General features: G+C 44.8%; 1 protein-coding gene across 3 annotated transcripts; it reads right to left on the bottom strand.

Annotated features, from left to right (window-relative positions):
* GTF2H3 (general transcription factor IIH subunit 3) lies at positions 1-26,997 on the bottom strand. Of its 3 annotated transcripts, none has more exons than XM_061564704.1 (13): positions 26,906-26,997; positions 19,666-19,745; positions 19,021-19,127; positions 17,557-17,705; positions 17,323-17,388; positions 15,800-15,829; positions 11,415-11,446; positions 10,727-10,801; positions 9,843-9,892; positions 7,349-7,421; positions 6,937-7,072; positions 6,363-6,399; positions 1-1,329 (listed from the first exon to the last, which is right to left on the bottom strand). In XM_061564704.1, exons 1-13 carry the CDS (start codon positions 26,913-26,915, stop codon positions 1,248-1,250), a joined length of 927 nt encoding a protein of 308 aa, XP_061420688.1. In that variant the 5' UTR covers positions 26,916-26,997; the 3' UTR covers positions 1-1,247. The 3 variants fall into 3 exon arrangements, with proteins under 3 accessions (XP_061420688.1, XP_061420691.1, XP_061420689.1); XM_061564707.1 differs by lacking the exon at positions 26,906-26,997 and adding an exon at positions 26,853-26,882; XM_061564705.1 differs by lacking the exon at positions 26,906-26,997 and adding an exon at positions 21,250-21,560.

Raw genomic sequence — 26,997 nt, 5'->3', positions numbered from 1 at the left:
AAAACTTGAAAATTTATTAAACTCAGAAAAGTATGTAATCGGTCAACTACAATTAATGATATGTACACAGTTTTCACAGATGAAAGGAATTCTCTTGAATGCGATTACTCTCCGTTAAATCGCCGGTGTTTAACCCAGCCTCTTACCGACCACAGCCGGACAGCAGACCGCGCGGGTCTTCTCCCTGTCCGTGGGCTCCCAACACTCCTCCTACTTTTAACCCCCCCCCCCCCCCAACACTGCTCGTCACGTAGGCCACCCGTTTCCCCCTAGCCCCTCCACATGAAACCTTGCCTTATTAACTTGAAAATTCTGTAGCCCTGGGTGGCTGTTTTGAGAGATATCGCAACTGCGAGGTGTGCTGCATCGTGTCAACCTCGCTGTAAACCCTGTTGACCTCCCCCTCTTCAGTAACCCCCCACCCCACTGTTCTCCAACTTATCGCTGGCCCCCTCGCTGAGGCAACCTCAATGCTATTCAAAGTGCTGCCCCTATCCGTGGCAGCACCGCAATGACTCCCAAGTCAGTGCGAAGACGTCACGATACCTATTGCCTTATTTTAGGTTTACAAAAACGGTCACTGCTTCGCGCACTCTCAGATGCGCTTCTGCGGCTGTCTGGAACGCTCTTCCATCCAATATTAGTAAGCTACTGGAGCTACGAACTTTTAAATCTAAATTGAAAACTCATTTCATTAGAACTGCCTTTTGTGTTTAGTTTGTTCTTCCCCGTACCTCCAATTAGCACGGTTGGCTACGCACGGTGCAAAAGAAGTTCAACATACATGTTCTTTGGTTCTTTCGGTAAAGTCATGTAGGTATAAAATAACATATATACCTACGTAACTTTACTGAAAGAACCAAAGAGTATGGATTCCTGCAGTCACGAAAGCAAGCTTCAAATGAAGATCATACATATGTTGTTGTTATTCACAAGCTAAATCAAATTTTTACATTAATTGGCTTATTTTATGGCTCAATACAACTGCACGTTACTGACAGACCAAGGCTGACTTTGAGAAATATGTCCGGGGTTGGTCAGTGGAACCTGCAGTAACTCCCAACACCTCCAAGGTGGTTCTTGCAAAGCACGTGTGGGTCACTTGTTGCATCTGTATGCCAAATGCAATAAATGTGACTTTGCCAGCGGGGGAGGGGCAGGGGTAAATCTGAAATAAGAATGTACACAATGCTTAACGTAGCGTCGTGTACGTATACACAGTGCACATGCACATTCTGTTGGCATGTCTAAGACGTCAGCCCAGATGGAAGTTTTGATTTCTTCTTCTTGGTTTTGAGTCCAAGAGGTAGAGCCAGCCGGAATGCTGTCCTGTATGTGCATAGTGATGTAACATAGTGATATATTTAGCAGTCAAACATGTAGCATAGTGATGTATGTAGCATTGTGACGTATGTAGCAGTCATGTATGTAGCATAGTGATGTAACATGATAGAACAGTGAAATATGTGGCATAAGGATGTATGTAACATGGTGATACATGCAGGATAGTGGTGTATAATGCACATATTTAGCGTGTTTGTGTATGTGCGATGTGCAGCTTGCAATGAAGGTGATAGGTTTATGAAGAACTAGTGGTAAGTACCTGGCGTTGCCCGGGCGAAAAAGACAAGACAGACACATCGACTTACACACAGACATCGACCCACACACATCGAAACTTACACGCACACACACACATAAGGACTTACACACACAGACATCGACTTTAGACACACACACATGGAGTTACACACACACATCGACTCACACATACATACATAGACTCACACACACCTTGACCTACACACACATATGGACTTACAAAGACACGAGGCACACATACACACATTGCCGTACACACATCGACTGACACACACAGACTCACAGACAAACACACATCGACTCACCCACGCACATAGAGCCACACACACATGGACTTACGCACACACACATGTACGTACACTCACACAACAACCGCCATTCGCAACTAAGTGGCGTTGACGTCACCACGACGCTTGTGGAAGGCTATGTGCACCTTGAGGCCACATGAAGTGCCGAACGCCCCCGCTGGCAAGAGGTCACGGGGCAAACACAGGTGCCACGGGTCGACTGAGATGACTGGCTGATGCACCACCTGTGCCCCCTACTGTGCCAAATTGCTGTGCTTTAGCCACCCGGCACTCCGCTCGTTGTTGTGAGCGTCGCTCCTCTGGCCTCCGTTGTTGTTGAAGGGCAACTGCCTTCAACTGCCAGCGTCCTTCACGAGCCTCCTCCACATAGGCCGATCTTGACACCGCTTGTACCAATCATCGGCAAGTCCACTCAGCTCCACATCCTCTTGTACCACATCACTCCATCTCTTCCCTAGCCCATGCTGCGTCCGTTTAGCCCCCTCGATCAGGTCGAACAAAAGTTGTTTAGGCATGCGGTGACTTGGCATGTGGGCTAACTGGCCCAGCCAATGCAGCCTTGCCTGCCGGAGGAGCTCACCGATGAGTCTTTGTCCAGATCTTTCAAGGATTTGTGAGCTCCTCACACAATCCAGCCTAGTTAAACCCAGGATGAATCGTAGGCAGGCCAGCCTAAATGTTTCTAACCAGCTAAGATGCTCCATTAGGGGGGTCCACGTTTCGCAAGCATAGAGAAGGGAGGGAATGACTGTGGCCGAGAAGACCTGAAGCTTCGTGTGGAGCGACAGACCAGGTAGCTTCCACACAGCATTACGCAACCGATGAAAAGATGTCACTCGATTGATTTGGAGTGAAACCTCTGTTGTTAAACCGGAGCCGGTCATAAGCACACTGCCCAGATATGGGAAACTCTCCACTCTCTCCACAACTGCCCCAACACCAATTGGGAGTTGTAGGGGTGAAGTGTTCGATGGTACAAAATACCCTGGCAGGTGCTTAGTTTTGGTGGGGCTGATGGTAAGGCCCCACCTCTTAGTGGCAGACTCCAGGTTTAGCAGCAGTGCCTCAAACTCCTCCTCTGAGTGAGCAGCGATTACCAGATCATCGGCATACATAACATGGTTGAGCAAAAGGGAGCCATCCCTTGACCGCACCCGGGCATCGATCAGCCTCCCATTATATTTGTACCAGATAGAAATTCCTCCGGTACAGCTGTTGAAGGCCTCACGAACTACGTAGTCAAAATAGATGTTAAATAATGTGGTTAGCCAGAGGACATCCCTAATCCCTGTCGCACTCCAAGGTGTAAGCTAATGGCTCTGACTCCCGGCCACATAGATTTACCCGGGCCCACTCACCATCATGAAGGTCCTTAATGATCGTGAGCAGAGGGTCAGGGAATCCGAAAGCACGAAGAACAACCTAGAGCCCAGGCCTACTGATGGTATCATAGGCCTTGACCAGGTCAATAAAGCAGAGATGTAGGTCTTGTTGGAATTCACTTCTGCTGTAGCAAATGGACAGAAAATATGGCATCCGTGCAGGACCGCCCTTTCCTGAAACCACATTGAGGCTCCACAAGCCTCTCCTCAGCGTGCCTAGCAAGGCGATGTTGAATAATTCTTGCCAGGACCTTTCCCGGCACACTGAGGAGTGAGATGTCCCTGTAGTTGTTACAGTCTGTGTGGTCCCCCTTCTTAAAGAGGGGGACCACCAAGGCATCCTTCCAGTCCTGCAGAACCCATCCAGTGGTCCAGACTGTTGTGATGATGTCATGTAGGGCAGTCTGTGCACAAACGCCACCCTCCCTCAGCATTTCGCTTGGGAGATCATCTCTGCCCGGTGCCTTTCCAGGTCTCAAGACTCTGGATCGCCTTTAGTACTTCCTCAACAGATGGCACCTCAGCCAGCCACTCACAGGGGGTGACTTCAAATATTTGGGGCACCGCAGCCTCCGCAGGGTCATCCCCACTTTGTCTCACGATGTTTCCCATGTCGAGGGATTTCCCCTCCCCCAGGACTTCACAGAAATGCTCAGCAAATCTGCAAACCTGCCACGCACACAAAGCGACTAACACACACGCACATCGACTGACACACACATGCACATATCGACCCACACACACAAACACATCGACTTACACACACACATATGGACTCACACACACATAGACATCCACTTTAGATATAGACACATGGAGTTACATACACACATCGAGTGACACGCACACATGTATGGACTTACACACACATGTGGACTAACACACACATTGACTGACACACACACACATCGACATACACATACACACACATCGACAGACACACAAACGCACATTGACTTACACACTCACATGGAGCCATGCACACACATCGACTACCACACACATCGACTAACACACACACACATCGACTAACACACACACACATCGACATACACATACACACACATCGACAGACACACAAACGCACATTGACTTACACACTCACATGGAGCCATGCACACACATCGACTACCACACACATCGACTAACACACACACATCGACTAACACACACATCGACATACACACACATCGACAGACACACAAACGCACATTGACTTACACACTCACATGGAGCCATGCACACACATCGACTACCACACACATCGACTAACACACACACATCGACTAACACACACACAGCGACTGATACATACACATGGACTGACACGCACACTTGGACTGAGAAAACAACAACCGCCATTCGCCACTAAGTAGCGGTGACGTCATCACGACGCTTGTGCTAGGCTGATACACACACATAGACGTACACACACACACCGAACGTTGTCCGTTCAAAAAAGACACACACATCGACTTACACACGCATGGACCTACACGCACATACATATGGACTCAAACACACACACATCGACTCACACACACACATCGACGTGCACAGCAGTCCCCGATGATGGCACAGCTATCAGCATCGCAGTACTATGTATCACTAAACAGCATGATGTGAGCCATCGAAACAATGGAAATAAATTTAAGATATAAGCTAGAATAAGTCGACATTATAGAGCAGCAGTATGCGCAGGTAAGTTAATAAGCAGGCTGCAGTCTAGATTATAGACCTCCAGGACGCATACTCAATGACATAGGCATTACAAGAGTTGACATAATAAGCTGGGAATATGGTCAGCAGCTGAAAAAGCTGGATACAGTCTACATGAAAGGCTGGCACTACACTGAGTGAGATAAAGAAGCAGGCAACAGATTATACAGTGGCATACACTCTAAATGGGCAAAATAAATATTAACAGTGGAAATAATAGAGTGGCAGTGCACTGACATTAATTAAGAAGCAGGCAGCAGGCCACATGACAAGACTGCCAGTACACTGGCTCAGCCTCATGAAAACATACCTAACTAAAAAAATTAGCTACTTTGTATTGAAATCTAAGTTGTTTACACACAAACATTATTAAAGTAATATTTGCAAACAAAATTGTTTCATAATAGTAAACGATCTACGTGAGTTATTCATGAAAGAAGCAATACAATTGTAACGAACATTGCCGTAGTGAGGCCTAGTCCCGTGCAGAGCCTGTGTACTCGCCTAGATTTCTCAGCCGGCCAAGGTGCCTCTCTGGCAGGCTGTGGGCTGTGCCGCGACCCCCACACACCCCCCCCCCCCACCATGAATAATAATGCGAAAGCGCTATAACATATACATCTAGGGACTTTATAGTAGTAACTGCACGCATGTCGGTGGGGGAAGGGGGGACATAAGACTGTGAGGAATTAACCTCAGCGTTGTGTGTATTTGGTGCATTTCTATCGCGAATGGAAATGTGTGCCGATCATGTGTGTGTTGCTAGGGGCAGTTAAAAGTGTAATGTTATAAATACGTATAATACTAATGTGTGCGACTTACCTTGTAGAGTGTGCAGGCGAATAAAGAACCACACACACCTCCGTTGATGGCGCGTGTGGATTGCTAGGGGCTAACCTAGTAGGCGTTGTGCGCAAGTGCAGCCTGCTGTGTTGTCGTTGCAGAAGCGGCGAACGGAAATAAATAATACCAAAACTAAATATATAAATAAAGAAACATCGCCCAAAAAGGTTATTTCAACTAATTTCAAGGTGACGGACGTGAAAAAGGAATAGCGCTTGCTTACGGGGTGGTACCTGGCAAAATATTTTTTACGTAAACCCCACCGTTTGAGAGCCAAATCCCTCGCAAGCGTGTGAACACACACAGACAGACAGAAAATGACATTTATATGTAAGATGAGACGTGGCATAGTACGTGACACAGTACGTGGCATGTTCATGAAGTATTTGCACACGAGAGAAAAAAAACTAATTATGCATTGTCAATAACAATAATATTGTACCTTTTGGAAATATTACAGTTTAAAAAAACTATAACTCTGTCATGACGTGCAGTTGGGAACACTTACTCGCAAGTTGTGCAGATTGGGCTAAAGGTGCAGAAAACTGCAGGGCAGAGGGAGGGAGGAAACACAAATGGACTTAACACATGAAACAAACTTGTTATGGTTTATCGTCCTAGCGTGGCAGATCATCATCGCTATTTCTTATGCACTTCTAGATGAAGGCCTCTGCATAATGATGTCATCCCTTACAATCCCACTGTGTCACAATCCATCTAGCTTCTGGAAACTAGCTGATCTCACAGCTCCAACTCCGTGGTGGGCTTCCTTTCGGGCATGTTCCCTGCTTTGACTGCTTTTCAATCAGCAGTTTTAACAATGGGCCATCATCCTGTAAAAGCTACATGTCTTGCCCAACCCACTTACTTTTAAGAAGTCAAGATGATATCTCTGACTGTGAAAGACACACATTTAATATGATGCGAGAATGATGCTTGCAGGATAGGTATGCCACCATTTCCACAGACCAAATGTGTATTTCTCTACAATGTTTTGGTCTACCAAAACCCAAACACACAGATGCCAGTTCCTGTACCAATTGGTTCAAACCCGGCCGGGTGGTACACGCGTAGGGCCTTACTGGAGAGGCAAACAGAGCAGACGTAGCCGATGGCGATGAGGTTGCGATGGCAGAAGCAGGCAGCGCGGTAGTCCACCTGCACGGGGGGTGGGAGGACCAAGCTGGCACGCAGCTCAGGGTCTGGGAGGAAAACCCACTGGGTGAAGTGGGGGGAGAGCAGGAGGGGGCACATTAGGGTGCGACAAAGGGAAGGCAAAATGTGGCAGTGGGGAACAGATGCAAGTGGAAATTGGGAGGGGCATGAATGATGAAGGAAAAGGGAAATTGAGAATAGAAACGAAATTACACAAATCAGGGAAAAACAATAGTTAGCAAAATTTGCAAAGTACAAAATTCTACGTTAAAATATGAATTTGCATCGTTTATAATTAATGCACGTGTGTGTAATTTTACAATTAAAATAGTTACAAACCTGCAAATATTGCAATAAGGCTGCTATCTGTGGAACTTGCAGATAGATGCCACCTGTGATGTCACATGCCTGTCAAAATATGAAATACTCTTAATGGAGATGCAACTTTCCATGATTTACTTTTACAAAGTTGCTAGCAAAGCCTAAACCTTCGTATGTGTAAGTACAGTAGACTCTCGATGATCCGCGCTAATAATGCGGAGGCCGCGGATAATTCACAATCGCGGATAATCCAAAATAACCATTTTCTGCCGATCATGAAGCCATCCAGATATATAAACACAGACACAATTTCAACCGAGAAGATGGGTACAAACTGAGCAATCATTGGAAGGATGTTATTAACCAGGTAAAGTCATAACTGGCTGTGATGCTTCCATCCTACCTGCCGATGTTAACAGTTATTTCCGACTCTCTGAGTTACATTACCTTGTTAAATGTCTTTACATTAACAGGCTAAATGTCTCACTAACATAGCCGCTGCTTTCCTTTTCCTCGATGTGGCGGTGGCCCATTGTTTAATAGGCTTAATGTGTCTCATTAACACAGCTGCTGCTGCGGGAGCCATCTCACATTGACATGCTAATCTCTAATCTCGAGCAATACAATGGCTTCTTCAGCACCGTAGTCATGGGGTTACATTAACAGATTGACATGCTCATCTCTAGCAATACAATGGCCGAGGGATATTACTTGTAAATTCCATGTCTCGCCCTGCCCACTTACCCTTGGGTTGTACCCATCTCAACCTATATAATCTCTTGCTGCAGTAGTTCTCTCACTATATTTATCCTGCCTCAGCAGTTCGCCTGCTGTATTTCTTCACCTGAAGATGATTGCTCGTGTTGCGATCGAAACGTCGTGATTATTAATTATTTTTCTATATACATGACTTTACCGAAAAAACCAAAGAGTATGAATTCCTGCAGTCACGAAAGCTTTAAGTCAACATTATGTTACGGTTAAGAAAATTTAGTTTGTTAAGGAACAAAACTAAAATTTGTAGTAAAGAATGTGTTGATCTTGTTTTCTTGCAGCAGAGCCACGCCAATCAACATCAATCACAGTCCGCCCACTCTTGTAAATATATGCCACCACTGTATTGTAGAGGCGATCACGTGGATTTAGGATTAACCAGAACACATATTTGATCGGTTTAAGCAGGTGACTTGTAATAAATATTTTCTAGAATAACAAAGTATAACTGTTTTTAGATTATAAATTTGGGCTTAAGGGAAAATACATGAGTTACTAATTTACGTCAAAATGTCAGGTACTCAGTTAATCCGCAAATCGGATAAACCATACGTGGATACACTATGAGATCTCCTTTACCAGTGGCAAAATATAGTAATAGGTTTTTACCCTTTTAACTGGTATAAAATCTGACACCTTTATACAAGGCATCATGTTTGCAATAACCTCAACACAAGAAGTCAAAATGCAAACAAAAAGAAACAACTCTGATGATGATAATGATATGCACTGTCCTTGAAGTTGATTGGTCCACACCCGAGACAGCTTTCTTTAGAGCTTAGTCTCCATTGGTGTTGGACCAGATGACACAATAAGTATAACCCGTAAAAACAAAGTTTTTCACTCTAAATCCTTTATATGTGTGGCGGCTAGAGTCCTCTCGTCCTCTGGCTTGAGATGGCTGCCACCTATGGGTCAGATGATTGTCTGCAGTATTAAACAATTGGTAATTAAATATTTAATTAGTTTTCCCTAAACAGTGTAAAATTTTGGATATTTTTTTCACGAACATTAATTGTCTCGCACAACGAGTCTGTGTGCAAAATGCCAGCTCGATTGGATCACGGGAAGTGGGTTAATAAACGACCGAAAGGTTTGCACGGTCGTAAGCAAGCAAGCAAGCACGCAAGCAAGCAAGCACGCAAGCAAGCAAGCAAACTTAATATAAAGGATTTAAAAAGGCGTACAACTCAAAGACAGTGCACTATCAGAGTATTGAGAGCTCGGGGTAAGCATTTACACTATGAGATCTCCTTTACCAGTGGCAAAATAGAGTAATAGGTTTTTACCCTTTTAACTGGTACAAAATCTGACACCTTTATACAAGGCATCATGTTTGCAATAACCTCAACACAAGAAGTCAAAAGCATTTACGCTATGGTAAAGGAGATCTCAGTGTAAATGCTTACCCCGAGCTCTCAATACTCTGATAGTGCACTGTCTTTGAGTTGTACGCCTTTTTGTGTCATCTGGTCCAACACCAATGGAGACTAGGCTCTAAAGAAAGCTGTCTCTGGTGTGGCCCAATCAACTTCAAGGACAGTGCATATCATTATCATCATCAGAGTTGTTTCTTTTTGTTTGCATTTTGACTTCTTGTGTTGAGGTTATTGCAAACATGATGCCTTGTATAAAGGTGTCAGATTTTGTACCAGTTAAAAGGGTAAAAACCTATTACCATACGTGGATAATCGAGTCTACTGTACACGGTAAAAATAGAGGAAAACTACTTTCCTGTTGCAGAAGACCTGAGTCTGATCCCAAAACACAGGCATCAATAAATATATTCTGTGGGAAAGAGGAACATACCAGAACAGCATTGTCATCATACCGTACATACACAAGATATAATCAATGGGAGGTTTTAAAGAGCGTATCTTAAAATTTGCAGGGAATTTGTTGTAATTGGTGCAATGGTAAGCGAGGCAAGAGGGTGGTGCGAGTTGAAGGCAAGGGAAAGAGGCAAGGTGAAATGATAACAATGGAGAAGGGTTTCAAGAGTTGTAAAGATGTGAGCCAACTGATAGGGAACAATTACAGAACAGTGATACGTTCAGTACTGTTATATGGTGCAGAGACGTGTTCACCAAGGGACAAAGAAGAGGCTTGAAAAGACAAACATGCCGAGATGGAGTTTGAGATTATCTTCTAAGGGAAAGAAGAATTGGAGAAGTTAAAGCCTCTTCACAGGTGACTAAAATATGTTCTAGGTCAGGGAGGTGAGACTTCGAAGGAGATGAGAGTTTCAAAGACTCACATAAAGACCCAAAAGTCTCACACAGAGACCCATAGACTCACACAAGAGACCCATTTACTCACATAAGAGAGCCATATATTCGCACAAGAGACCCATAGAGTCACTCAGAGACCCACAGATTCCAAGAGCTAAGGAGATGCCACCAGTGCAGGGCACAAGTATAATACTAAGAAGGCAAAGGGAGGATGTGGTGGAACAAGATACGTGAACAGCGGACCTTACTGGAGAAGAGGCACAGAATATAAGCTCATGGAGCAGGGAAATCCGAGCAGCCGACTTCCGTGCAAAAATGAGACTTTTTGGCTGAGTGTAAGTATAGATGTATACACAATTGTATACATTTTAAGAAAAGTGTTGATACAAACCTGTTTCTGTGCTGCAAAAATGACATTCATGAAGTTCATGTACTGAGAAGCACTGTCGTCCGCAGCTTTAATCACCTGGCAAGACACACACCGGAGTTTCAAAGTTGCAGGTCAATACACACTTCAAAGCTTTTAAAATGGTTAAGAAAATTATCTGCATGGTTGTTGGTCTAGATAACAGATGCTGAAACAGAATTTTTTAATGTGACAAATCGATGTTTATCACAATTTAAAATACAAAATTTCATTGAAATAGAATTTTAAATTAAATTGGAATTTGAAATTGTCTCATTAAATGTCAATGGATGGCTAAGACAAGCGTATCGTAGAGTTCCACTGTGACCCTTACAATTAATCGAGCATTCTCCATCTCCCTTGGTGCTGATAGCATGAGCAAAGGTCCACATGAGCCGCAAGACTGCACAGCCTGGAAGGCTTGTGTGGGATGTATGTTGGTGAATACAAAACAAAAGGACTGTGGCTCTGCTGATTTGTATCTTATGTGTTTATGCCATTTTGCTTAATACCATGTTTATTCAGGCGAGCCTAATTGCTGTTACAAGAACAAAATACAGCTCACACTAATACATTTTAACAAGGGGCCAAAATGTGTATCGTAGAAGCTGTAGTTGAGACACTGTGTATAATTTGTAGGTGACGGGATTTCAGTGTACATGAATAAACCGACCAGAATTCTGGACTTTACATCTTGTCCTGCCCCTACACACATTGGTGAACACATGCGCACACAGGGAGAAGCAAATAAGGGCTTGGATAATGCATATAGATTATAACATTAATAAGTGCATCACTACAATGTTACTCTACTCTTTGGTTCTTTCAGTAAAGTCACATAGGTATAAAATAAAAGAAATCACGTTTCGGGCACAACACAAGTGTCCATCATCAGGTGGGAAAGCATGGTCTGCCTCAGCAGCAGACCATGCTTTCCCACCTGCCTCAGCAGCAGGCCATGCTTTCCCATCTGATGATGGACGCTTGTGTTGCGCCTGAAACGTCGTGATTTAGTTTATTTTATACCTACGTGACTTTCCCGAAAGAACCAAAGAGTATGGATTCCTGCAGTCACGAAAGCTTCAAATCAAGATACAATGTTACTCTTAAGATGTCTATATGAAGGAGACATAGAGTAGTATGGCTGGAGAGAAATAACTGCAAAGCCTTTGTCAATGCACTCAACTGCAAAGGTCTCTCAATCTAATGAGGAGCTGTTTGACCATACATCATCATCCTAAGTCAGTGCAAGTTGGTGAAAGCGGGGCCCCAAGACTAGTCCAGATATCACTCGCCACCGATGTTAACTGTAGACATCTGTTCTCAAACAACCGAGGGAATCGAATCTGCCGTATACTTTCTGCCCATGTATAATCAATTATAATCAGAATTTGTATTTATACTAGAGGAATCCGATTAGCTATAAAGCTCTTTTTCACATTCTATATTCTTAGGTTTTTTTGGTAAAGTCACATAGGTAAAAAATTAAAATTAATAAAAGTAAAATAAAATAAAAATCACGACGTTTCGGAGGCAACACAAGCTTCCGTCTTCAGGTGGAACCGTCACAGCACGCTTGCTGTATCAAGTAAATGAGAAATTCCAAGAGATACTACCCCGTATATATACTGGTTGAGGGGGGATGAGCCAGGACAGGCCCCCTTTTTATTATTATGGTAAGGTTGGTGCAGCTTGAAACTACGGCTAGTCTACATAACTAAGGACTGAGCCTTTGTTATGTAGACTGGCTGAGAGGGGGGGGGGGGGGTGCCAGAGTTGTTAAAGTGCAACTGCTGCTAATGGAACCGAGCCTCTGCTATGTAGATGGTAAAAGCAAAAAAGCAGGTCAGGAAGAAACAGCCTCCTGCTATGTTGCTTGGTGGGTAAAACTTATAGCAGGAAACCAGCGCGTGAAAAAAGAAGCTAAACATGGTAAAACAAAACTGGCTGTCTATCAGTAACATATGTCCAGCAGGGGTAGGTAAGAACGTTACAACAAAAAAAACACCAGAGGAGTGCAAAGTCTAGGAAAGGTAAACATATCACTTCAAATATACAAATATACATATTTGTTTTATCTTACCAGGTAAATCCCACTTATTTTTCAGACTTACCTGGCCACAAATGAAAGTTTAAGAAAGTGGCTTATCATGTGTAAATTTATAGCAGCAAATTTATCTAAATAATCTCAATGTCGGGCCTGCCACCAGTCTCTTTACCAAATTACGTAGTTTAAGTTTATCGTATTTGTCATACAGATGGTCTCGTTTAGCCAGTTTCCTGGCTATTTTACAAGGGGGATATGTGGTGCATGAGCACAGCAACAACAAAACAAAAACATAAATATCGCCAAGGTTGAGTTACTTGATCCTTCTGGAATATCGCACAACAATCGAGGTATTTAACGGTTGTCAATGACACACACACGAATAAAAAAAAAACTGTGCAAATATAATGAGATCAAGATGCGCCAGAAAAAGTTATCTATAAGTGCAAGTAAGCTCTGTGTATTTGTTGTTTAATAGAGAAATAAAGAAGGGGAGTGAAGCGAGGAATAAGGGGGCGCTTTTGAGGCTAGGGGGAAGGGCGTTAGAGGAGCAAGTGGTCCTTTCAGTAATTGGCGGATTTAAGACGACGTTTAGGATGAAGACAGACCAGTGACGGTCTCTCTGGATATCCAGGGGGGACAGGTTTGAGTTAATTCATTCAATCAAAACTGTTTTGGAGTAAAAACTCACCTCCACGAAACAGGGCATCACAATACTTTACAGTATAAATTAAACGAAGGTAGTCCTACCTATAAAATCAAGACATAAAAACATTAAAATAAGGGGACATACTCAAGGAAAAGCTAATTTATAGGTTGTGTTGATGAGGAGGCATCAAGGGCAAAACAGAGTGGAGTTGTGAAATGGAATAAGACATCTTTGGGGAAACTAAGCGACATGTCCCGGACCGTGTTTGTGAATATAAAGCAGATCTGAAACACAGTAGGACCAATACCTCGGCCGTGGCTGATCATTGTTTTAATGCGGTGGGCTCACACGAAATAGATTCCTCGAAGACGAAGGTACTTTGCAAACCCACGGGCTATCAACAAAGATTCGTTCATGAAGCCATCCATATATACAGACATAAACACATTTTAAACCGAGAAGACGGGTACAAACTCAGCAATCACTGGAAGGACGTTATCAACCAGTTTAAGTCATAACTGGCTGTAATGTTTCCATTTTAGACCTGGCAGCCCTTTAATGGGTGGAAGCCCACCACCAGTCCCGTCACCTCTAGCAGCAACAGTGTGAGTGTGTAAAGCGAGGTGCAATGATTACTTGGCAACCCTTGAATTGGTGGAAACACACCACCAGCGTAATCATCACCCTCCACGAGTACCATCACCTCTTACGCCTCACTACATCACCTTCTAGCACCCCCTACATGCTGGGGCACACCGTTTTTAATCCTTAACATTAACATTAGCTTCCCCGTCCATGCCGCTGACACTTGGGCTACACCCATTTCAAACCTTTATAAACAGTTTGCCTTTAGAGGCTAACCCCCTTTTCCTGATGACAACTGCTTGTGTTGCGATCGATACGTCGTAGGTTTAGTTATTTTCCTTGAAACTAAAATGTGACTTTACCGAAAGATCCAAAGAATATGGAATGAGACATTTTAAGGAATATACAGAAGCTAGGTGGTAGATAGTGTCACATTTGACAAATATGGGCAGGGTGGTAGCTTAAACTATATTCAAACGGAGTTGAGGTGGAACACAGCGTTTGTTTCTGTATAGGAATCCAATTGTGGGTTTTACATTATTGGCCATGTGGCCAATGTGGGACTTGAAAACGATTTTGAGCCCAGGAAAATAACTAGATATTTAAAATTGTCAACCTGCCCAACAATACTATTACTATTGTTGTCGATTATCAAACATAGGTTTATGCTGTAATATTAAATGTTTTTTGAACGTAAACAAAATGGCAACAAATCTAAACAAAAACTCTATTATTTTTTTATTTTACCAGGTAAGGCCCACTGAGCTTTTTGCTCTTTTTCAGAAGTGACTTGGCCACAAATGATAGCTGACATTTCTAACAGTGTTGAGGATGAGTTATAGGGCATTAAGAAGAAGTTGAATATGATCAAAGTCCTGTTCGAAGATGCTGTTGCAACTCCTCCATGAAATGACCGAAGGCCATGGAAGCAAAAAGGTTAATGTCAGAGTACAGATTGTTGAAGTAGAGAGAAAACAGGATAGTACCAAGGACAGAGCTCCGAGGACCTCTCTTAGTAAAGGGAGGTCCTGTCAAATGATGTATTATTGATGGATAAATTTGGTCAAAAAATTTGTTACAAATCCAGTGGATTGCACAATCCAAAATTAAAGAATTTAAGCCTTTGCAACATTACAGCATGATCCACAGTGTCAAATGGTGCAGGCAAGTCGAGGAATAGGTTGTCACGATGACAACGAGACTCAAGACTGTTGAAGACAGAGTCAGGAGTATGGAAAACCGCAGAGGCTGTAATACATTTTTCTCGAAAGCCAGATTGCTTAGGGTGGACTAAGAAATGTTCTGAGATAAAATTTGTGATTTGTGATTTTAAGACCTTCTCAAAGATCTTGACGAGAAGGGAGAAGATTCAGATGGGGCAGTAATTGTTTGGGTCGTCTGCAGCGCTACCTTTATGATGAGGGCATGCAAGAGCAGTTTTCCATTCAGGAGGGATGGATGCCTCCAGAATGGAAAGGCACATTGAGGTACATCGTCATTCTCTACAGTTGGGCTTTCAGTCTCAGTGGCACACGCTTGTCACATGCAACCCCCCCCCCCCCACCCGAGGCATTATTTCACTCTTGCATCAGGCCCTTGCACAAATAACCATGGCAGCAAGGAATTTAACTGCTTGCTCACAAGGGGTTGTTAATCTAAATTTTGTAAGCTGAAGATATTACTATTTTGGACCCATAAATTGTGCAACTAATGGCCCATTCGGTGTTTGTCCCCACAGTGAAAAAATGTCACACAGACATTTACAATAAATACGTACCTTCATTCTCTTTCATGATTCTGTGAATGTCTGATGAGGTCAAGTCAAGGTTATGGTCATGGTTGTTCATGTACACGTAGTAATTCGAAGATAATATTACATATACATATTAAGTATAGGCACATAACTGCATTCATTCATCCATCAAATAAAATCGATTATGCTCACAATACATATGAATCGTGCAAACGAGTCAATTATCTTATATTCGTGTTTGTTGGCATGAGTAAACATCAGCTTAGCCACTGTTCCAAAACACACGTTTCTTGAATTTAATCACGACCCAGAATGACAATTCTTATAATCGCGAGGGAGAAGCATTTAAGCCTTATTGAATCTCAAGATTGTTTTCATGAGGGTCCTGATAGGTTTTTTTGCAGCACAGGCAACAATTGCAATGTTTTCCAATTGAGCAATGTGCCATGTAATTTTTCAAAATTTGTATCATGATGCCACACGCAACAGCCTGCTCTTCTTCGAATGACATCACAAGTAACTTCAACATCTTCCGTGAACACACGACACATTCATGATTAATACACCCGCACAATAAACTTTCTGGATCACAGCAGCCTCACTCCATTCCACAAATACAAATGAAGACGAGAGATGGAAGCAAGTCTGGACTGCGGCCGACATCAAAAATAAACATCTCATACAGGACCCTACCGTTGAATCTCCCCGTTTCAACCTTCCACGCCGCCAACGGTCGACCATCAACCGAATGGGGACCGGGCATGGCCGATGCGACCACCCAATGCACAAATGGCGCATCGAAATTTCGGCGGCCTGCGAGTGTGGCCCAAAATCCCAAACCATCAACCGCATCGTAAACACCCCGCTGCTGTTGTGGTGCCACGACCGCGGAGCCACTCCGCAAGCGCCGCGATTCCCCCCCTACCCCGACCCTGAACGCAGACACGTCGCGCACACACACATGTAGCGTCCCGGCGGGGGATCGCCTGGCACCACGGGTTTTCATCTGAAGGGTCCCTAGGTGGGAAGTCCCGTGGTTTCCCGGTGCCAGGAGAATGGCCAACCCCCCCAGGACAAATCACATTGCGGCCCCCCTAAATTGGCTTAAAATTGTATGGGCGCACAAAAGTTCACCGGGCCAGCCGCAATGAGTCACTCATAACGCCAGGGAGGGGCCAGGGTGAATATTAAGCGAGCAGCGAAGACGATGAGGTCAGGGGGAAATCCTAGGGCACACTCGCGGGTGTGTATTCGCCAACTGGGCGGCCTTCCAGATTAAACCGGCTGAGTCAAGGGTTAATGAGACAATGGGAAGAAAAATAGCGTAACGTAATGCTCTAGGTAAGGGCAGAGAAACGTTTGAAAATCAAAAGGTAGGCGCACAATTGGCTGCGCAGGATGCCGTAACGTAACCCTGGATTTTCGAAATCACAGGGCATAAAAAGGGGAGCCGAAAACGGTTAAGGCAGTTCTGATCTTCAATAGCTTGGTCGACAAGACCCCCTCTGCCTTCCAGAATAGCGGACCCTGAATTGAACAAAGGATACAACACAGCGCCTTTGCCAAAGATCCAGCCAAAAGTGAATCAGACCTCATATCTGCTGTCACTTCAGCTGAAAAAAACAAACAGAAGGCATTTTTGAGAGCTTTAGAATAATATCATCATCATTAAGTAGCCCCACTCCTTTACCTTCTTCCATTCCTCTCCCAAAGCTTACACCGGACAAGTGGTAACACCACTACAATGTAAATAGTGAAGTGGGGAAGTGGAAGATGCCTACTGTTGGCAAGCAATGCCGTGATCTGGGTGGCGATGGCGTGGTTGGCGGTCGCCAGCAGCTCACAGCGGCCGTCACGTGGGCCAGCCGAATCCCCCGCATCACTCGCCTGTTGCTCCGTGGCTGTCCCACTCGCCGGGTACAGGAACCGACTGTGCACACGTAGGTGGAAAAAGAAGCATCAGTCACACGAGCACAGGCCCAGTAACAAAACAGCACCATCAAAGTCTTAACAGATAAAGAGTTCACATGTCCCTTGAATTGAGCAGTTATACGAGCTTGGAAAAATAAACGATGGGAAGATATTCCAAAGTGGAGAAGTGCGAGGGAAGAAGGAGGAACAGAAGTGTTGTGAGCGGCAGTGTGGTGGGTGGGTGTGGTATTGTGACCTGCAGTGTGGTGGCTGGGTGGGTGTGTTGTTGTGATGTGCAATGTGGTTACTGGGTGGGTGGGTGTGGTATTGTAACCTGCAGTGTGGTGGGTGGGTGAGTGGGTGTGTTATTGTGACCTGCAGTGTGGTGGGTGGGTGTGTAGATATGACCTGCAGTGTGGTGGGTGGGTGAGAGGGTGTGCTGTTGCGACCTGCAATGTGGTGGGTGGGTGTGTTGTTTTGACCTGCAGTGTGGAGGGTGGGTGAGTGGGTGTGTTTTTGTGACCTGCAGTGTGGGGGGTGGGTGTGTTGTTGTGACCCACAGTGTGGTGGGTATGTGTGTTGTTATGACCGGAAGTGTGGTGGGTAGGTGAGTGGGTGTGTTGTTGTGACCCGCAGTGTGATGGGTAGGTGTGTTGTTGTGACCCGCAGTGTGGTAGCTGAACACAGTACGAATTAGCCCAATCAGCTTGGTAGGCCGTGTCCTTAATATGGGTGAATGAATCAATGAGTGAAGTTCACCCAAACAGCAACCATGACAGCAGCGATATAAGCATGACTAGGAGGCGATTGACTGCCGGTGACTGAGCAACCAGAACATCAATCAACTTGACTGCTTTACGTTGAAACCTATTGAGTACTGTGAGGTAGGACTGAGTGCTCCACTCCAGATATGAGAATAGCATTCCAACTTCAGCCAAATTTGCGCTTGGTACAGTTGTAATAATTTTTGAAATTAAACAGCGTTTGGCATGGAGGGGAAATGGAATGGGATGTGCCCACGGCACTATTCGTGGGGATCATGACTCGGCCAGGCTTGTATGTATGTCTTTGTATGTTGAACTTCTTTCGCACCATACGTAGCCAACCGTGATAGTCGTGGTTTTGGTTTGGCTCAGATCCCAGCATGGCTGTAGCTGCAATGAAGCGAGCGTGCAACCATGGCATATGCTGATGAGTTCTGATGAGGTCCACATAAAAACATGGCTTCAGGCAAATGCATTGTTCACGCCAGGAGATGCAACTTCACGCACGGAAAATCACAGGCAAGCGCCCACACGCAAGCCCATAAAACCCCCAGCACAAAATGATCTCACCTCTCTTGGTTGTGGCTTGCGATGACTGCAAGCCGATGGTTCCTGCTCATTGCCAGATGGGAGTTGGCGAAGACCATCACAGCATCCACACAACGTGGCAGTGTAAACTAGGTAAAAAAAAACATTACCGAGTTATAATCGTAAAATGTACATTTATTTATAGAGGCATTACATGCCAGCACCACACGATGACAGCCAGTGAAAATGACAGAACTGTCGAGTCAAAAAGCAACTATTAACGATGCCACATATGGTCAACAACATCCAGCTGTCTTTCTCCCCGGCTGTGATGTTGACATATTGCACCCAAGCCAATTTAGGGGAGGGCTCGGCCAAATGCAAAAAAAATTTGCCAGCGATTGTGAACATGGAAAGGAATTGAACACAGGTCAATGAAAACCTAGTGCAGTGCAATGATCACTCAACTACGACTACCCATAAAAATAAGAGGTATTGTATTATTTCCCTTCTACGTGACTTTACCGAAAGAACCAAGTAGATGAATCCCTGCAGTCACGAAAGCTTTAAATCGAAATTTAAACATTCCATAATTAAGAGTTATAAAATACCAGAGCAAGTTCTGTTAGTTATCAGGATGTATGTCACTAATAGACACTCACACACATTTAAAGTTTAATCGGATACCTCCAGGTTTTGGAGTTTTCTTGTTCCCCACCATATGGGATTCACATCCAACACGATCACCAGCAGGTTAATGTCCTCATCTGTTAAAGAAAGTCAAATCACTTAAAACGTAGGTTTGTGTAGCCAATATTGATCCATATTTGTTATTTTCGTTTAATCTATTTGTGACTAGATTTGGATTCTTGTCTTGGATTAATACACGGCCTACGTGGAGGGTTGGGGGGGGATGCGTGACGTCAGCAGGCATACTGCATAACGCTGCCGCATGCGGGTGACATCACAGATGTGACGTCACCGCTCACTTGCCGTGCAAAATATATGCATTATTGCCCCCCCCCCGCTCCCCAAAATACAAAAGTCTATTTTTATACTTTTTGTATTATGTACAGTCTGGAAGCTACCCACATGCCAAATTTCAAGTTTGTTGCATGTCGGTAAGTACACTAAACATTTTTAACAGACACACATTCACAACTTTGTCTTTTATATATACAGTATGGAGATTGAAGGGTATGTCAGGAACTCAATATCTACTAATAGCAAACTATTTATAGGGCAATTTAAGAAATGTTCATAATTCTTTTTTTTACTTAATGTCATTAGGTTCCATGGTTTAAAGTACAGACCCCAACTGTTATTCTCATCCACTCTGTCTCTGTGGCCTATGTTTGTGCCAAGAAGGAAGGCCATTGCCTAAAACGTCGCCTAATGCAATGGTTCTCAACCAGGGGTACGCGGACCCCTGAGGGGGTACATGGTAATGTCCCAGGGGATATGTAAGGTGATTTATAAATTAAAAAAATGTGAAATTATATCATGCATGAGTCATCGGTGAATGATGTATTAATCTGGCAATATAAAACTACTTTGAAATTAAAATCCATAGGGTAATCGATAACGGTATCAAATAACTTTCTAAACTCATTGATCATCAACAATGCGGTTTCCAAGAGTAACCAGCGAGAGCATTCAAATCACGTCACGCATGCAGTCAGTTATTTAACTAGTTAGGATACCTGACAAAAAAACAATTGGGTTTAAAATATTGACGTTCATTATTCATACATTTATTCTCAGAAGCGTTTTGGGTCAGTCACGGGGGATTACTCGGTTAAAAAAATGCAACAAGGCGGGCAGAGTAAGCCAAACAAAGGCTGAGAATCACTGGCCTCAGGTTATCAGGTACACTTTAACATGCAAGCCAGTGTTTTGATCAGTGTTTTTTTATCGTTTCACACAATCGAAACAGTTCGATTGAAACATCACATGTTGGTATTAAATTAAACAAAGTTAAATTCAGGAATGAAATTCTTACACCACCAGTGAGGCGTTTTGATCGGTCACAATTTGATCAATCTGGGATGGATAATAAGTATCTTTGTATACACAACAATCTTTTTGGGCAATGGAGTTGACATGAATTTTGACAGAAAACTAATAAATTACTGAACCCAAAACAAATATCGATCAGCAGCGTCAAACATCTTAGATAATACACAATGTTATTTGCGTCATTGTGGAGAATATAAGTAACAAAATAAATGAGCAGATAAATTACATCTCATCGGCCATGTCACCCATTACCTCTGGCCCCCAGTGTTATCGCTGTCAAAGGGTTACCACTTGCCCAGTGTCACCACTATCCCACTGTCACCACTAGCACAGTGTTAACACTGTCTAACTGTCACCACTACACAGTGTTAACACTGTCTAACTGTCACCACTGTCACAGTGTTAACACTGTCTAACTGTCACCACTAGAAACAGTGTTAACACTGTCTAACTGTCACCACTGTCTGAGTGTTAACACTGTCTAACTGTCACCACTGTCTGAATGTTAACACTGTCTAACTGTAACCACTACACAGTGTTAACACTGTCTAACTGTCACCACTACACAGTGTTAACACTGTCTAACTGTCACCACTGTCTGAGTGTTAACACTGTCTAACTGTCATCACTGTCTGAATGTTAACACTGTCTAACTGTCACCACTACACAGTGTTAACACTGTCTAACTGTCACCACTAGCACAGTGTTAACACTGTCTAACTGTCACCACTACACAGTGTTAACACTGTCTAACTGTCACCACTACACAGTGTTAACACTGTCTAACTGTCACCACTAGCACAGTGTTAACACTGTCTAACTGTCACCACTACACAGTGTTAACACTGTCTAACTGTCACCACTACACAGTGTTAACACTGTCTAACTGTCACCACTAGCACAGTGTTAACACTGTCTAACTGTCACCACTAGCACAGTGTTAACACTGTCTAACTGTCACCACTAGCACAGTGTTAACACTGTCTAACTGTCACCACTAGCACAGTGTTAACACTGTCTAACTGTCACCACTAGCACAGTGTTAACACTGTCTAACTGTCACCACTAGCACAGTGTTAACACTGTCTAACTGTCACCACTAGCACAGTGTTAACACTGTCTAACTGTCACCACTACACAGTGTTAACACTGTCTAACTGTCACCACTAGCACAGTGTTAACACTGTCTAACTGTCACCACTACACAGTGTTAACACTGTCTAACTGTCACCACTACACAGTGTTAAGACTGTCTAACTGTCACCACTACACATTGTTAACACTGTCTAACTGTCACCACTACACAGTGTTAACACTGTCTAACTGTCACCACTAGCACAGTGTTAACACTGTCTAACTGTCACCACTAGCACAGTGTTAACACTGTCTAACTGTCACCACTACACAGTGTTAAGACTGTCTAACTGTCACCACTACACAGTGTTAACACTGTCTAACTGTCACCACTAGCACAGTGTTAACACTGTCTAACTGTCACCACTAGCACAGTGTTAACACTGTCTAACTGTCACCACTAGCACAGTGTTAACACTGTCTAACTGTCACCACTACACAGTGTTAACACTGTCTAACTGTCACCACTACACAGTGTTAACACTGTCTAACTGTCACCACTGTCACAGTGTTAACACTGTCTAACTGTCACCACTAGAAACAGTGTTAACACTGTCTGTCACCACTGTCTGAGTGTTAACACTGTCTAACTGTCACCACTGTCTGAATGTTAACACTGTCTAACTATCACCACTACACAGTGTTAACACTGTCTAACTGTCACCACTAGCACAGTGTTAACACTGTCTAACTGTCACCACTACACAGTGTTAACACTGTCTAACTGTCACCACTGTCTGAGTGTTAACACTGTCTAACTGTCACCACTGTCTGAATGTTAACACTGTCTAACTGTCACCACTACACAGTGTTAACACTGTCTAACTGTCACCACTAGCACAGTGTTAACACTGTCTAACTGTCACCACTACACAGTGTTAACACTGTCTAACTGTCACCACTACACAGTGTTAACACTGTCTAACTGTCACCACTAGCACAGTGTTAACACTGTCTAACTGTCACCACTACACAGTGTTAACACTGTCTAACTGTCACCACTACACAGTGTTAACACTGTCTAACTGTCACCACTAGCACAGTGTTAACACTGTCTAACTGTCACCACTAGCACAGTGTTAACACTGTCTAACTGTCACCACTAGCACAGTGTTAACACTGTCTAACTGTCACCACTAGCACAGTGTTAACACTGTCTAACTGTCACCACTAGCACAGTGTTAACACTGTCTAACTGTCACCACTAGCACAGTGTTAACACTGTCTAACTGTCACCACTAGCACAGTGTTAACACTGTCTAACTGTCACCACTAGCACAGTGTTAACACTGTCTAAATGTCACCACTAGCACAGTGTTAACACTGTCTAACTGTCACCACTACACAGTGTTAACACTGTCTAACTGTCACCACTAGCACAGTGTTAACACTGTCTAACTGTCACCACTACACAGTGTTAACACTGTCTAACTGTCACCACTACACAGTGTTAAGACTGTCTAACTGTCACCACTACACATTGTTAACACTGTCTAACTGTCACCACTACACAGTGTTAACACTGTCTAACTGTCACCACTGTCTGAGTGTTAACACTGTCTAACTGTCACCACTGTCTGAATGTTAACACTGTCTAACTGTCACCACTACACAGTGTTAACACTGTCTAACTGTCACCACTAGCACAGTGTTAACACTGTCTAACTGTCACCACTACACAGTGTTAACACTGTCTAACTGTCACCACTACACAGTGTTAACACTGTCTAACTGTCACCACTAGCACAGTGTTAACACTGTCTAACTGTCACCACTACACAGTGTTAACACTGTCTAACTGTCACCACTACACAGTGTTAACACTGTCTAACTGTCCCCACTAGCACAGTGTTAACACTGTCTAACTGTCACCACTAGCACAGTGTTAACACTGTCTAACTGTCACCACTAGCACAGTGTTAACACTGTCTAACTGTCACCACTAGCACAGTGTTAACACTGTCTAACTGTCACCACTAGCACAGTGTTAACACTGTCTAACTGTCACCACTAGCACAGTGTTAACACTGTCTAACTGTCACCACTAGCACAGTGTTAACACTGTCTAACTGTCACCACTACACAGTGTTAACACTGTCTAACTGTCACCACTAGCACAGTGTTAACACTGTCTAACTGTCACCACTACACAGTGTTAACACTGTCTAACTGTCACCACTACACAGTGTTAAGACTGTCTAACTGTCACCACTACACATTGTTAACACTGTCTAACTGTCACCACTACACAGTGTTAACACTGTCTAACTGTCACCACTAGCACAGTGTTAACACTGTCTAACTGTCACCACTAGCACAGTGTTAACACTGTCTAACTGTCACCACTACACAGTGTTAAGACTGTCTAACTGTCACCACTAGCACAGTGTTAACACTGTCTGTCACCACTAGCACAGTGTTAACACTGTCTAACTGTCACCACTAGCACAGTGTTAACACTGTCTAACTGTCACCACTAGCACAGTGTTAACACTGTCTAACTGTCACCACTAGCACAGTGTTAACACTGTCTAACTGTCACCACTACACAGTGTTAACACTGTCTAACTGTCACCACTAGCACAGTGTTAACACTGTCTAACTGTCACCACTACACAGTGTTAACACTGTCTAACTGTCACCACTACACAGTGTTAAGACTGTCTAACTGTCACCACTACACAGTGTTAACACTGTCTAACTGTCACCACTACACAGTGTTAACACTGTCTAACTGTCACCACTACACAGTGTTAACACTGTCTAACTGTCACCACTACACAGTGTTAACACTAACTGTCACCACTAGCACAGTGTTAACACTGTCTAACTGTCACCACTAGCACAGTGTTAACACTGTCTAACTGTCACCACTACACAGTGTTAACACTGTCTAACTGTCACCACTACACAGTGTTAACACTGTCTAACTGTCACCACTGTCTGAGTGTTAACACTGTCTAACTGTCACCACTGTCTGAATGTTAACACTGTCTAACTGTCACCACTACACAGTGTTAACACTGTCTAACTGTCACCACTACACAGTGTTAACACTGTCTAACTGTCACCACTACACAGTGTTAACACTGTCTAACTGTCACCACTACACAGTGTTAACACTGTCTAACTGTCACCACTACACAGTGTTAACACTGTCTAACTGTCACCACTAGCACAGTGTTAACACTGTCTAACTGTCACCACTAGTACAGTGTTAACACTATCTAACTGTCACCACTTGCACAGTGTTAACACTGTCTGTCACCACTAGTACAGTGTTAACACTATCTAACTGTCACCACTAGCACAGTGTTAACACTGTCTAACTGTCACCACTAGCACAGTGTTAACACTATCTAACTGTCACCACTAGCACAGTGTTAACACTGTCTAACTGTCACCACTAGTACAGTGTTAACACTGTCTAACTGTCACCACTAGCACAGTGTTAACACTGTCTGTCACGAGCGCGCCACTCACTCGCCAGCGGCACCCCTCGCTGTGGCCCCTGCTACTGCACCAACACCGCACAACGCTGCACCAACACTGCACCAACACTGCACCAACACCGCACAACACTGCACCAACACTGCACCAACACCGCACAACGCTGCACCAACACCGCACAGCGCTGCACCAACACCGCACAGCGCTGCACCAACACTGCACCAACACCGCACAACGCTGCACCAACACCGCACAGCGCTGCACCAACACCGCACAGCGCTGCGCAACACTGCACCAACGCTGCCCCAACACTGCACCAACACCGCACAGCGCTGCACCAACACCGCACAGCGCTGCACCAACACCGCACCAACACCGCACAACGCCGCACCAACACCGCACAGCACCAACACCGCACAGCGCTGCACCAACACCGCACAGCGCTGCACCAACACCGCACCAACACCGCACAACGCCGCACCAACACCGCACAGCACCAACACCGCACAACACTGCACCAACACCGCACAGCGCTGCACCAACACCGCACAGCGCTGCACCAACACCGCACAGCGCTGCACCAACACCGCACCAACACCGCACAACGCCGCACCAACACCGCACAGCACCAACACCGCACAACACTGCACCAACACCGCACAGCGCTGCACCAACACCGCACAACGCTGCACCAACACCGCACAGCGCTGCACCAACACCGCACAACGCTGCACCAACACCGCACAGCGCTGCACCAACACCGCACAACACTGCACCAACACCGCACAGCGCTGCACCAACACCGCACAGCGCTGCACCAACACCGCACCAACACCGCACAACGCCGCACCAACACCGCACAGCACCAACACTGCACCAACACCGCACAGCGCTGCACCAACACCGCACAACGCTGCACCAACACCGCACAGCGCTGCACCAACACCGCACAACACTGCACCAACACCGCACAGCGCTGCACCAACACCGCACAGCGCTGCACCAACACCGCACCAACACCGCACAACGCCGCACCAACACCGCACAGCACCAACACCGCACAACACTGCACCAACACCGCACAGCGCTGCACCAACACCGCACAACGCTGCACCAACACCGCACAGCGCTGCACCAACACCGCACAACGCTGCACCAACACCGCACAGCGCTGCACCAACACCGCACAACACTGCACCAACACCGCACAGCGCTGCACCAACACCGCACAACGCTGCACCAACACCGCACAACGCCGCACTAACACCCACTTAGCCCGCGTGCAGCACAGCGGCACAATGCCGCACTGTACACACCACTGTACCTGTGGCCATGTCGCCTCCACCAGCGCGCGACGTCCGCGGGGGGGGGGGGGCACGTGATGCACGCGGGGGACGGGGGTGTGGTCAATCAGAG

This window comes from Lethenteron reissneri, chromosome 33 (assembly GCF_015708825.2).
Source record: "Lethenteron reissneri isolate LAM-NWPU_2019-01 chromosome 33, ASM1570882v1, whole genome shotgun sequence".
Lineage (NCBI taxonomy): Eukaryota > Metazoa > Chordata > Hyperoartia > Petromyzontiformes > Petromyzontidae > Lethenteron > Lethenteron reissneri.
Note: the sequence above shows the minus strand (reverse complement) of the source record. Positions and strands in the feature narration are given on the sequence as shown.

What these genes read in the sequence shown, in the direction of transcription:
- GTF2H3 (XM_061564704.1), bottom strand. An exon ending in AATCATGAAAGAGAATGAAG is followed by an intron (nt 11,447 to 15,799) that starts GTACGTATTTAT and finishes CAATGTGTGTAG; the next exon opens with GGGCAGGACAAGATGTAAAG. An exon ending in CCAATCTGCACAACTTGCGA is followed by an intron (nt 1,330 to 6,362) that starts GTAAGTGTTCCC and finishes ATGCACATACAG; the next exon opens with GACAGCATTCCGGCTGGCTC.